This window comes from Anser anser (genome assembly GCF_964211835.1).
Source record: "Anser anser genome assembly, chromosome: 5".
Taxonomy (NCBI): Eukaryota; Metazoa; Chordata; class Aves; order Anseriformes; family Anatidae; genus Anser; species Anser anser.
Window position 1 is genome coordinate 10,200,054 of NC_139725.1, and position 14,054 is coordinate 10,214,107.

The 14,054-nt window shown below is 43.2% G+C and overlaps 1 protein-coding gene across 3 annotated transcripts in view; it reads right to left on the reverse strand.

The window, feature by feature from the left end:
- Positions 1 to 12,405, reverse strand: part of BBOX1 (gamma-butyrobetaine hydroxylase 1) — a 42,477-nt gene extending 30,072 nt beyond the window's left edge. Inside the window, exons 1-3 of one of the 3 annotated variants that reach the window (XM_083838651.1) lie at positions 12,240 to 12,405; positions 5,882 to 6,272; positions 4,122 to 4,236 (exon numbers count right to left, since the gene is read on the reverse strand). In XM_083838651.1, coding sequence (XP_083694777.1) covers positions 4,122 to 4,236; positions 5,882 to 6,238 — 472 coding nt within the window. In that variant the 5' untranslated portion in view covers positions 6,239 to 6,272; positions 12,240 to 12,405. Of the gene's footprint in view, positions 1 to 4,121; positions 4,237 to 5,881; positions 6,313 to 12,200 lie in introns of all 3 variants that reach the window. The other 2 variants (XM_083838650.1, XM_083838649.1) reach the window with 2 other exon arrangements.
- Positions 12,406 to 14,054: the final 1,649 nt, after the last annotated feature.

The following is a 14,054-nucleotide window of genomic DNA, read 5'->3' on the forward strand; positions in this document are numbered from 1 at the left end:
CATTCATATACTTGTTTTCAGAGTAAAACAAATATATATATATATATACGTATTTTAAGTATTTAGCACTCTAAAAGTGAATGGATTGGAAAATCTGGATTTTTTTTCTGATTAAAACTATTGAATTTAGTCAGAGTTATTTTCCCTTCCATTTTAGACCCACAGTAATGGATACTCAATGTAAAAAAAAAAAAATCAAACACTGGTAATTACTTGGAGTCATGTGGTATAATGCACTCAAAAATTTTTCTCTTTTATATAAATTGGGAAAAAAAAGCAACCTAGTAGACATCTGTTTCTAACAACCTTTCTCAAAAGACAATAACTTTATATCCCTGTTGAAAATGTGTCTCAGAAATAACTGGTCTGAGAGTTTCCAGGAATGGATGGTTACTTTTAGAAAAAGCTTCATCAGAAAGTTCTGTCTTTTTCCCAGAGAAGAAAGACATGCAAGAAAGTTACTGAAACTGATCTGCAGTGAAACTAAATGACAGGGAAGAAAAAAAAAATATTTCACTGGCACAATTGCCACCATCTGCAAAAAATACAAATCTTTTAGGAAAGAAGACATCACCATTTCAGAAAATGTATTTTATACACGTCTGATGAACTCAGGCACCACTGACACATGCATACAAGCTAGAGGACTGTATGTATACATGCCTGTATTTAGGTAGCACTGCAGCCACAGGCAGTGTGGATGCCCGCAGTGCACAAGCTTGCCTGCAAGCTGTTGTATTTGTGCTTCTCAAAGTGCACGGCTTAACTCTGCTAGCAATTACAGCTCTGAAATTGCCAAAGCCACAAATCGCTGAAGCAAAGCAACTAACAACCAGCTGAAACACTGAAATTAAAATTCTGGAAGGTTGCACTGTTATGAGCCACATGGCAAAATAAACAAGGACTGAAAAACAAAGCACAGACCTGGAGTCTGCATCCTCTGGTTCTGACTGCCTGTGTCAGCGTGCTGTTCTCTCCAGCAGTTCAGCAGTCACAGCTGTCACACAAACGAGGGGAAAAAAAAGGAGCAGAGGCACTCTGGAAACCACTACTTCAGGAGATGGAAGATGTTCACTATGAGTGAACAAACTTTATCGGGAGTTTCTGCCTTTTAAAGCTTTTTACTGCTTTTAAGAAACTTTCCTGATTTGTAACCTATTGCTTTCAGACATTTTGTCTAAATGGGCATTTCAGTGTTTGTTGTGGGACATCCTCATTTCTGCTGTACTGCACCCTTGCCATGTCAACCCGATGCAATTACTTAGCACACGTATACGGCAGCCTAGCTCACAGGGGCAGTTCTCGTTAATTATTACTATAGGATATATTCGAATGAACAAACTCTTTTAGTAACAAACAAACAAACAAACATTTTAACTTCTTTCTCTTAAGAAGTTATCTATCAGGGCCCCATAGAAAAACTGAAAACACCAATGACAGTGTTAATATCCCGATTCAAACTTTAGTGGAATCAGATATATATTCAGTATTATCACATTTTAAAGGACCATTGCTGTCTGAGGCCTTTAACCTAACCTAGGTTTTAACCTAGACCAGGCTGAAGAGAGCCTCAGTGTACACACACAGCGGACTTTGCGTACCACTCTGATAAGGTCTGGCACTGTTTCTAAAAGGGTACTCCTGACATACTGCCATGGAGTTATTATAGTCACTTCCATCATGCAGTGAAGGTACAACCTACTCTTTTTTCTGGTTTGACACATGCTTGACATCTAATTTTTTGGAAAAGAAATTACAACAAGAATCATCATAAAAGCAACATGAAATGCAAATAACCATTTCCAAAAAAAAAAAAAAAGAAAAAAAAAAAGCCACAGCTGTGATAATGTCAGCAGTGAAGGTTAACCTCTAACTACAGCAGTCTGGCGAGCTTGCTGTCGTATTTGCTGAACCAGTATGCAGGGCTGGCATTTCATGTCATCCGTAATGCTATGCTGCTGGGATATGATTAGCTACTTAAGAGCATGCAATTTGCAGTGGTGTAACTGCACTGACCAGAAGGAAGTTGATTCTAAACTTATCCTGATACACGATGAGAAACAGGTCTCAAACAGCCAACAAGCAAATTCACTTCCTTTATAACTTCAGCCTTCTTTGCAAACGAAACCTGAGAAACGCTGGAAGAAGCAATTCATTGTAATGTGCCAGATCTTTTCTGGGAATCTGAGAAAGAGCAGAATGACACTACGACACAAAGCCAAAGTTAATGCAGGCCCTTACTTAGTGCAACTTCCATAAACATATTTACTCAGATCTACCATGGAAAATAGAATTTGCAAAGCATTGCCCAAAGAACAAAAAGTATCATTAGCGTTTATTTTATCTGGACTGCTCCACTAGAGAACAGCAGCAGCAGAGGGGAGAAGTGGCCTCCAAAACAAGCATCGTATTTAGATCCTGAGAGTAAGCTCAGTGTAAATATGTGCGAGAGAAGCCAAATCATACCCAGTTAAGGCTTCATAATGGAGGGAAAAAAGAAGCATTATATATCTGAATTCCCGAAATTACAGTTATTGATCCCTTTGCTAATAAACTTAGCCAGAGATCTAAACTAATTTGTCTGGGCATTAATTAGAACAATAATCGATTTTCATCGATCCCCCCAAAGGCTATAAAATGTCGTGTTAACTTCCACACCATCTTCATTTTTCCAAATACAAGTTCTCACTAGCTGAGAAATCAAATGTAGTTTCCCTATATGAGGTTTGCATCTTCATCATGTTCATTCTGGGAATTATGCCCAAGCCTCCTAAATAGTAAACAGTGTAGTTTGTTCTTGCCAAGGCAAAAGTAGACATATACGTTTATATCAATCACCAGAGGAAAAAAGTTCCACTCTGAACTACTAGACATCTGTTACACGATCCACTGAAATGGACGGAAATACTACTCATAACTGAAGTTTTAAGATAGATGTAAAAGGCTGAATCTAAATAACTGGCTTCTGTTTCGGAAAATGGGTGCTAGGAGCTAAGGAAGATTTGACTGGCAGAAATTGGGAAAGATAATGGGCCCCTTAAGCTGTCCCTAAGTGCCAAACAAAACTCAGAAGTGGGTGATACTTAGGGCCTTATGCTTTCCCATTTATAATCTTTCAGGAAAAAACAAAACAAAACAAAATCTTTCTCCTTTCTTTGTTAGAAAAAAACACATCAAAAAAAGAAGCATAAACCAACCTCAGACTTTCCTTTTGCTGAGCTCTGCTGGAACCGATAGCTGGATCTGAATTTCACACCATCAGCCTGCCTCTACTTTCTTTTACTAAAATAATACCCTATTTTAATGGATACAGTCTTAGCTCTGAATACTGATCCACAGCTTTCTGCAACAGCAGAACTCACAGGAACACTGTCAAGGGCAACTGCAGAAATCTTGCAAGTTTTCACACGTTTCATGCTCACAGTATGAAAGACTGCCGAAGAAGGAAGAAATGATAACGTGCATCATGGCAAACCTGGTGATTTTATAATCATTCCCTCAAAAGGGTGAATGATGTGTCGTGGGTAACCATTGCTTGTATGGTCAATGTTTCTCTGCCAGTTGCACGAATTGCTTCTTTTCCAAAGGACGGTCAACTACTGAGGAAGAATCACACAGAGCAAACACAACCTGAACTTCAGCACAAGACACTGGTATGCTACGTGGTTACTTTTTAACAGAAGGCCATGGAAAGGGAAAAATATTTCAGTTATAACTCCCTTGCAATTCTAAAGATTTCTTCTAAAAATAAAGCTTTAAATAATTTGAAGACCACCAACATATGCTTTATCACAGATCAATGGTGCTGCACAAGCCTCATTTTAAGACCTCCAAAAACTATCTGAAAGGAAGTGGCTTTTAGGAAAGTAAACACAGCCCGAGCAGCTGAACACTGCTCTCCCTGCAAGTGACCCAGGACACAGCAGTCACAGGTGGCTGCTCCTGGCCTGTAGTCCACAGGTTAGAAGAGAGGAAAGGGCAAAAAACATGTTCCCAAGAGTGGCTGTGCTTGCTTCAGCTGGGCGGACTTGGTCCTCATGCAAGGACCCTCTAGACGGGGCTGGCAGCGTCAGACCACCTGCATTTGAAACCTGTGTCACAGATGCGGTTTGAACTCCTACCTGGTAAAAACAAATCCTCTCGCATTTCTGCTCTGGCTGCTTCAGAGAAGCATCGTTTTTTCAACCACTCAGCTTCATATTCGCTTGTGTGTTCATCGGGCCACGTAATAGATATCTTATAAAATAAAAAGAAAGGTCATTTTAGAAAAAAAAAAAAGAAAACACCATGTAGACCAAACATACAAAAAAAAACCAACTAAAAACTCCAACCTTAGAAATTACAAATATTGCAATATTTCAATCAGTAATATCACAGTTCAGGCTTCCTTGCAGTGTAACTGCAAACAATTAATGAAATCCCAATCTGAACACCATCCAAATTCTGATACCATTTATAGATGGTTATTTTCACATAAGCACATGACCTAACTTGCTATTTTGTGCGGGCTGCTGTCACTGTGTGTGCTTTGCTTAGCAGAAAGTGGGGAATCACAGAAGCTGGCACACACCACTGAGGAGAGCACTTTATCAACAACTCAGAAGAGAGCAAAAATATCTTCCAAAAGACTGACAGCTGTCAAAACAGAAAAAGGACAAGACAGACACATGTAAAAAAATGTTAGGAGACAAATAATTTCCCTAGTTTTGACATGTTTTCCCCCTTTCAAATAAATGTATTTTTTTCAATTCCTGAAAAAAAAGGAAAGCAAGTGTAAAGCTTTCCTTGCCGTGAACCAAAGAGCTCAGCACAGCACGCGCACCCCATGGAATTCTCTCATCTGCTGTGTAGGCTTCGATCCCCATTTCACAAAATTCTGGCCGTTCATGTTATGGTAAAACACCAGCATTAGTTTACGATTAGTGCTGTGCTTGCAGTGTACACAGAAGCAGGCAATCCCTCTACTATCGCAGTACATTTGCTCATTCAAAGGATGAATTTACACAGCGTTACTTTTGGTAATGAACCATCAACTTGGGATCCTAAATAAACACAGCACCTTGTCTTGCAGATGAGCCACGTCCTGCCCGGGCTGTTACAGGGCTGATTGCCCTGTCTTTAACATGCTTTAAACCTCGTTAACTGCAAAATGAAGGAAGTGAGTTTGCACATCAAGGGAGCTATGTACTGCTTGTAAATAAACATATAAAATCTAGATAATATACTAGGCATTTACATATGTCAGGAAAGATTAAAACTTACAGCAAGGGCAGTTCCTCTCCCCTCTTGCCCAATAACCTCTCATTTTCGTGACCAAACATTAACGTAGATGGATAGACACAGATACAGACGCTAGGCCAGCACTGAATATTGGGTTAAACTTCAGTTTGTTTGCTCTAAAATGAAGTCTTTCGCACATTGGAAGGTAAGGTATCAGCTAATACACTGATATCTTTGTTATGAATTAAGATTATCATCACTTTCCCATTTGTTTTTCTAATTTGCAAGTCGCTTACAGAATAAAGAGAAAAAAGACAGACGTTAACGCAAAATTAGAAGCGTGGGGAATGCCTACATTTTCTTTTCAACATCTGATAATGAGGAAACATTTAAAAAAGAACAATTATGTTCTAGAAACTGTTTTTGTGCCCAATGCGTCACATTTATAAAGTAGTTTCATATACATTGGGAAGACCCAACTTGCCCAAATTACTCCCATTAGATCCTCAGGTTATTCTTAAAAGCTGTGCAAATCCATGCTATTGATCATGGATAAATGAATTACAGTTACAGCATATCCTGGGGTTACCTCCAACTTGCAGATTAACGAGCATCGTTAAACAGGTTTCCCTAGAAGCACAATCAGTGCTTCTTCGAGTACCTTTTTTCGGTCTGTCAGAGTGACTTCCTTTGCCACGATGTCAACATCGAGTTCCTCGAAGGGCAGCCTGCGCGCCTTGGCCGAGCGCAGGAAGCAGTCGGGGCACTGGCAGTTGTCTCTCAGCCAGACGCACGGGTAGCGGCTCTCGCTCCCGTCCTCCCAGTGCACGTGGACGAGGTGCTCCGCGTCCGGAGCCTCCACCTTCTGTATCGCCGTGCTCATGTCGCTGGTGTGGGCCCCTCGCGCTGTCCCCCGCCGGTGGCACGGCAGCAGGGTGGCTGCGGCGAGCACACGCCTGCCCTGGAGCACGGAGTGGACTTTGGTCCCCCGCAGGATGTGAGCCGCCAGCCTCCACATCGCGGCCTCCGCGACACCGCCGGACGGAGAGCTCCTACAGCAGGGTGAAGAGCAGTTTGTTACCGAAGGAGTAACTGTAACAGAAAGAGCACGTTAAGATGGCTCTCCCCACCTGTCTTCTGCCTCAACATTTAGGAACGATCATTATCCTGTTTATGTTTTTTTGAGGCACGGAGGGTGCATTCGGACCCGTCTATTCAGAAAGCCCTGAGATCAGCAGAGCTTCAGTTTGATTCACCATCTTGTTCATCTTTAGTTCCTGCAGTCGGTTCAGTACTTACTGCATAAATTGGCTCTTTATAAAAGACACCTTGAGATGAGCTCCACAAATCAAACGTAGGTGCTGCTACCAATCGTGCTGAAAAGCTAAGGCTCTGAAGTGCACGCACCTTAATTCCTGCTCTCAACACTATAGAAAAGCGAACGCTGCATCCATTTCCTTGCAGGGAAAAGCTTTGGAAATACGACTTGAGCTACAGCAGAGTTCCGCAAGAGCTCATTTCTCCTTGCACAGCCAGCCTGCTTTCTATAAGTAGACTGGATTATTTAAAGCTAATTGAATATTTAAAGTTAGCTGTATGCTGTACTGAAGAAAGATGATGCATCCAAACCTTATATTACAAGAGAAGTTCTGATCTAATGTTTTTCTTATTCAGAAAAGCACTTGGCCTCCCCTCAAGTCAATAAAACATCACATTTGTTTTTAATAGACTGTTTAATCATTTCGAAGTTTGTATATTTATTTCCCAGGTGTTCAGTGTTTTTTTCTGTTGTTTTTGTTCTTCCACTCAGAGGGCAAAATATTGATGCCCTGTCAGGACCAAAGCCTCCCCACTTGTCTTTGCACAGGGAAAACCTCATTAGCGTCAGTATTTTGACACACTAAAACCTACAGAAGTTGTCAGAAGGTTTTTGATTTTTTTCCTTTCCTCTCTATAAGTTAGAATTATGCTGTATAGGGCCCCAGGGTCTCCTTTTGTTTTTATTTCATTTGATTGAGTACAGCAACGCAGAATATTGATTTCTACTTTCTTTTGTCTGGGCATAGCAGTCCCATCAGAACCCATTAATTACCGACTTTCACTTGCACTTCAGCCTGAGGAACAGCTTTCTGCACACAGACTCAAATCTCTTTTATCCAAAAATGGCTTCATATCCAGACATATCTTTCCTTTTATACACACACACACATATATGCACACACACATATGTATGTAAATACATACACATGTATCTCTACCTTAATTTCAAAGCACAATTCAAGTACAGCAATTTTCCTGTTGACTGTAAAAATATTTACACCAGGGGACTGGCTGCAGTTTCCTTCTGAAACGTCTTGCACAAAGTTTTATTATGTATGACTGCAAAGACACCGTATGTTTTAGGTTTTTTAACACGCAACAATTGGATACTTATTCTAATCTCTTTGAAACAAAAGACAAGTACTGGAACACAATGAATGTTTCCAATGTAGTGAAACTTTAGAAGAGCTGGTTTCCAAGCAAGTAGCAACACCACCGCTTTAACATATTGTAAACTTCTGCCGCATCTGTACTGGTTACACAGTAGTTCTGTTCAAGGCAGTGGATTATTTGATGGCAATGGATCAGAACCAAAAGCACACTTAATTAACCAGCATACCTTTTAGGTGGAATCAGGACCATTTAGATGCAGGAGCGCAAGCCACAAAACCACTGCCTACTTGCTTAGGCAACTCCGAGGCTGTCGATACTTGCCCATCTGCATACTAAGTCACCCGAATCCCCCAAAAGCTACCACTATCCACTTCCAAAGACAGCACAACATGACAGATCTGGGTATCCTCACAAACACCTCTTATCCAGTTTATCTAAGATGGGTGAAGGGGAAGCTGCCCCTTGCAAGGCACAGTTGGGTAAGCACAATCATCAAACGCCTGACATCACGACTACTGAATTCAGCCCAAAGCATTGCACTCATGGCCACTTCAATTTAAGAACAAGGTTAGAAAGCATACAAGCAACCTAAACGGTAGGATCAATTTATTCCACCTGTCTTCCAGGGTAGAAATTATCCAAGCGCAGAGCACTCTTCCCAGAACCAACCGCTCAGCCAGCCCAGCTCCTCGTCTCTGAGGATCGCAGACGACACATCTCTGTGCACTACATGTACGGAGGCATTCCTTTATGCATCTGGTTAGGACGAGACCTGGAGAACCACATTTGATTTTCGAAGTTCAAGGCCACCAGGAAGCTCCTCTGGCTTACCAGGGAAAATTCTGAGAACTAGATCTTTTTGGTTATGTAAAACATCCACCGAATTAGATCATTATGTGCTTTGCCTATAATGTATTTCATACATTTGGTATATCAAGCCATCCAGTTGTTCAGATAAACTTTCGTGCACAATTTTCTCATTTTAATTAACGTGGCTTGCCAAATAACTTTATTATTCGCATACTTATTGTTTAACTTCACAACCTGTTAAATCACTTTCATCATTAGAGTCTTAATGAAAAAAGTAATTAAGCCTTTAATTTCTGAATGCCCTTCAGGGAACATTCATCACAAAGTCTGCAGTCCTATTTGAAGTCTGACAGATTCAAAGGGTGTCCAGGCTTCTTGTATTTTACCATTCAGTTAAGAAATCTGAACTTGCTCCTAAGAGGCCCCTTGTAGTACTTCTGGTAATAGAAAACCACGTCAGAATATTTTCTATGACAAGAAATTAAGGTAAGTTTACTGTCTTCCTGTCACAGATGTCGCTTAACTGGTATTTGTTCACACGGTAATGATAACTCAGTCACACAAAACCTATCTCAAGCAGAATTTCTTCTAAGTCAGTGTGAGAAAGCTTCGTAAATGCTTTGGAACAAAGGTCAACCTCAAAAATCAGATGCAACCAATCCTGCCAGACACAATTTCTAGATTAAAAACAAATAGATAAATAAACAAACCTTCTGGAAGTTACATATAATTTATGTTACAGTGGGGAAGGCTGTAAGCCAAAGGGGAATTTCCAACTTTGCTTAGATGTGAGAAGCATGGCACGGTGGTGTTCATCTTGCCTCACTTCAGACATGTACCAGTCACCTACACTCAAACATCGCAGGAGCCATCTGCAACACCCATAACTAACAGGCACATTTAGGTCACAATTCACCTGACCTTTGCAGAAACCTGCTTCAGGATGAGACAAACTGAACTCTTTTTTCTCTCCACCAGCTACAAGAAGAGCCCCAGCAGCTAGCTCTGACGTGGATGTTACACTGTCGGTGTTTGCACTCTGCAAGACGTTTCATGGTGGTAATTTTATGATGAACTGGTGCTCCTGTTCCCAGATCACTGTTTCTGCACACAACTCACTATGCACAACACTGCTGGGAGAATCGTGGATGGCAGCAGCCCTAAACTTTACTGCCACGCAGAGCAAGCCTCCACTGCTGTCAGTGGCACCCCGTTCCAAGCGACGTCAGGTTTTGGCATCGCAGGTCTAACCTATTGTGAACCACAAAGTGCTCTCTTGAAATACTTCCAGTCCTAACAGCCAGACACTGAATAGTCAGCCTCTGCACCCCGGAGAGAGGGGAGGATCTCTTTCACAGACTGCAGCAGAAGCCTTCTATACGCTTAGGGTAGGAAACAATTGCACCGCACGCTTTGCGGGATTAATAAAAATCACAGTATGTGGGTTTTTTAATATACAGATCTATTTTGTCTACTATTACTGTGCCCCAAGCCTATTCAGATTTTTCGTTTATGATGTCTATTTACTGAAGTGAGTAGCCTTGCACCTAAATGACACTGCTGTTAATTAGGAGAGAATCAGGCCCTTTGGATCCAATGTTAGGTTGGTAGGTATGCGAGAGGAAGCCATGCAAACTATTATAGCAGAAGATTTCCCTTGTGGTGAAGTTAAGCGTTCACTTTTAAAATATACAACGATGTTTGCATTGCAACTTCTGTTTCTGTCTTCATTGTAAAGCAATCGTTCGGGTTAACCACCTACTGAGAGAAACCTTGTAACAATAAAAAGGCTGTTTATTGTTTTCCTCGAGTTAGTCATATCACTGTGTCATTATTAAAATGAAAACCCAGATGACAATGATTAAAAATATCTGCTACAGCCCTCTAGATGTTTTTCTTCTCAGACATACAAATCAAATAGTTCTGGAAGTCTAGTTTTTGTCCCATATGCTGTTTCTCAGAAAAATATTCCCCCCTCAGCAGTTTTTTTTTTCTTTTTTTTTTCTTTTTTTTTTTTTACTGTTAGCATCAGTGGGGTGCTAGAGCATTCTGGGTCGAGCTGTACACAGCAGCAAGCTGGCATGCCTTCACCAGACCCCTCTGGATGTGAAGCAGTTCCCAGCCACCCGGGGTTTGTCACGATGTCACCACTCACCCTGGCGCTCCGTGCCCCCTCGCCCTCACTTGCTCCATGGGTCTGCTTGCTCAGCTGCTGCTCCCAGCCTGCCGGGGCAGAAGGATAGCTCCAGCTCCCAGCTCTGGCCAGAATGACAGCCCAGCCTCCCTCCCGGAGCAACGAGTGACACAGCATGTGAAGCTGGGGCAAAATATTCTTCCAACAGCACCAGCAAGGCTCTAGCTGCCACATGAACAAGAAAGCCCTGCCTGTTGGCTCTTCCTATTTCCAGTGGGCTACAAGGAGAGGCATCCACGGACTGGGTGGATGTGTCTGCAAACTGCATGTTGTTCCTAAGTGATTCTTTTTTACCCTGAGCGCATACAGGACATTAAGGTGAGTTCTCCACAGGACGGTAAAGAACTCAGAACTGTTCATAGTGATGTCTTCAGAAAATCCCGCTATCGTTCACTTAAAAGTACCGCACAAAAGCTACCTGCCGCCTTCCCACTCACTAACACAAAGACAGCGCTGCTTCGCTGATCGGTGTATCTACAAACGGTGTCACTGAGCTGCGAGTTTCCAGCCCTGATCAGTGACTGGCACAGCTGTGACTATGGGGTTACACTCCTGTGTTCCTAATAACTAAGACACAGTCCTAAATGCTAGAGAATTGCTACATTAGGTCTTAAAAACCTTGGAGTCCAAGACACGCAGGGAGCTGCTGGTAAAGAAAAACAAATCCAAATGCCTGGTGCCAGGCCACCGCAGGGAAGGGAAAAACACATCTCATATTCTAACAGGCTATTGAACATGCTTCATGGATTCAGTCACATAGCATATGGACTCTGCTAACAAGTTCAGTGTAGTTTTTCAATTTATTGACAATTGTTTAAAGGTTTTCCCTTTTTGTTTTTTCTCCATCAATAAAAGTAGGATGCTAATCTCAGACTAATGCAGGCTAAATTACAAGCAAGAGTCCCAGGAGTTTTCATCCCCTTTCCCCCTCAGACTTTCCAGGCAGACACTTATCCATGTGGTGCTATTTTACACTTGAAATTGCATTCTGTACTAAATGAGAAGCAGAACTCCCTGGTTTGCCTAAAGTTGTTATCAGTATGCTCATAACCACAGCCAAATTGAAAAGCAAATAACTCAGAAAAACGCAGAGCAAGTTCTCTGCACCCCAGCTCTCTGCGGGTCTCGTCTCTGGGCTACTATCTTCATGACCCCCGAAGGCACCATATGTAACTCTGCTCTCAGTTGCCATTCATCGGATTTTCATAGCTTAAAACAAATGCTACCAAGAGCTTTTATGAGTCCCACTGTCTCATGCGCGCACACAGTCCCAGGCCCAGGGTTTCCCTGTTCACAGTGCCCGATATTCGCTTGCCCGCCCCAGCACCGCGAAGGGGCGGCCTGCTTGCTGCCGGGCGATTAGGACGGGAGGTGAGCACCACCACCTGGAGGCCGCGCTCCCAGCCTTCCCCAGCCCTCCTGCTAACGCTCGCTGCTGTCTTTCCCCCGGATCCCCCTCCTTCGCTCTCCTCAAGCCTCCCCCCCAGCTGACATCGCCCGCTCGCCTGCCGGCTGGGATCAGCGACACGTTCGTTAGCAGTACCTGCACGATTACGGACGCCGCCAGGAGGGGTCCCCTCACCTCAGAGCGGCCGCCCCCGGTCACGCTGCAGCCCCCGAGCTCCCCCTCGGCGGCACGAACCTGCCCGGGGTCCCCCCCGGCAACGGCCCCGGCCCCCCCCGGCCGCGGCGGGGCGCGGAGGCCGCAGGCCCGGCCCCGGGGAGGGCCCCGCGCCTGGCGGCCGGCGCCTGGCGGCGGCTCGGGGAGACAGCGGCAGGGGCAGGCCCCGGCGGGCCCAAACGCGGTCTCTGGGTTCCCGGTTTGCGTTTGACCGAGGCGGGATGTTTTTAAAAGGCGTCCGGGCTGGATGCGAGGACAAAGCTGGGGAAAAGCTGTCGGTTCCCGAGCCTTCTTTTCCCGTGGGGTTAACAAACGCTCCCCAGGCATTTCAAACTCGAGTGTCTTGGTGGGAAGAGGGATAAACAGTGGGATAGATCAGACTAAGAAACCTCTTTGGACCAGAGGAACAAAGCAAGGACCTGGGAGAAATACACCTGAGGGTGTCCTTGCTGTCTTCACCAGGTGTGAAGAGCCGTGTGCCCTTAGAAGCAAAAGGAGAAAGAAAAGGGAGAAAAACAAACAAAAATACACGTCAAGACCCTGGGCTCTTTATGCCAGATCTAAACTACAGTAAATATCACTGAATATGAAAGATGGTACTTAGAAAGATTACTGGGCCTGTGGCCAAACATTGCCTATGCTGTGGCATAAAATGTCCCCGCTGTTACAGATGGAGCGGCCTTGCCTGTATCCTCTGAGTTGATGGTGCAGATGATTTTAGAGTCAGACAAATCTTGTGAGCAGTAGGCTTCAGGCAGATGAGCTTCCTGGGAATAAAGTTTAAAATAGCAATTACATATCCTCATTATTTAGTGTCGCATACCTTCCGGATGGCAAATACGTTAATGCAGTATTTATTTGAACGATGCGTTTCATGTGGCTGAAGGGAGGGAGGTTCTAACAGACAGAAATAAGGCTCGTGTGTTGCTGTGTCCCAACAGTGGGATGTAGCACCTACCTGGCTTTCAGATGGGGAGTCCCATGCTGGTTTTCAAGTTTTCATCTTGTACTGGACCGGGATCCCCACCTTCTTCAGCGGGCACAAGCTGGCTACGTGTCTGAACGAAAAAGGAAAAGAAAGACCTTTACTGTCTTGGGTAATGAGCAATTCCTTGCGAGGGGCACAGCGAAGCTTTCTACCAGCTACGCCAGACATACTGGTCCTCCTGGGTACTCGGTGTCCCTGCTGTGGTGTGCAAAGCACCTAGAAAAGTGCTGGTGCTTCGGTATAACCCATGCAGGGAAAACCTTCGACACAAAGGTTGTCTAAGCAGACAGCAGAACATTCACAAAGATGAAACGTTGGCTAGTTGGATGGAAATAAGAGCACACACTCAAGTGAAAGTATTAAATGACTGTTTAGAGACTGTCTCTCTCAGCATTTTGGCAGTTAAAAAGGCTAAGACGTCTGCAACTTATAGGAAATTAAATATTTTTGTTGGTGGTTATCATTCAACGTCTTCAATAAAAAAAAATCTTCATGTGCCAAAGCAGTGCTTTAACGCATGGAGTTCATTGGATGTGTTCCTTTATTTTAAGGCAACAGTGGTAGGTTTACTTGCTTTAAAATTAGTGCCCAAATCCATTTTCCACCTTTCTTTTACATTCTTGCCTTACTTTTCTCCTATTTTTCTCTAAGGAATACACACGTTCTTGGTTGTCTTGGCTGTCTTCCTGCCTTTTTTTTTTTTTTTTTAAATGAGTTTCTAATGTATACCCTTTTATTTTTGTTACCATTTACATTATGCTATTTGAAACTAGGAGGTTGAAAATTCT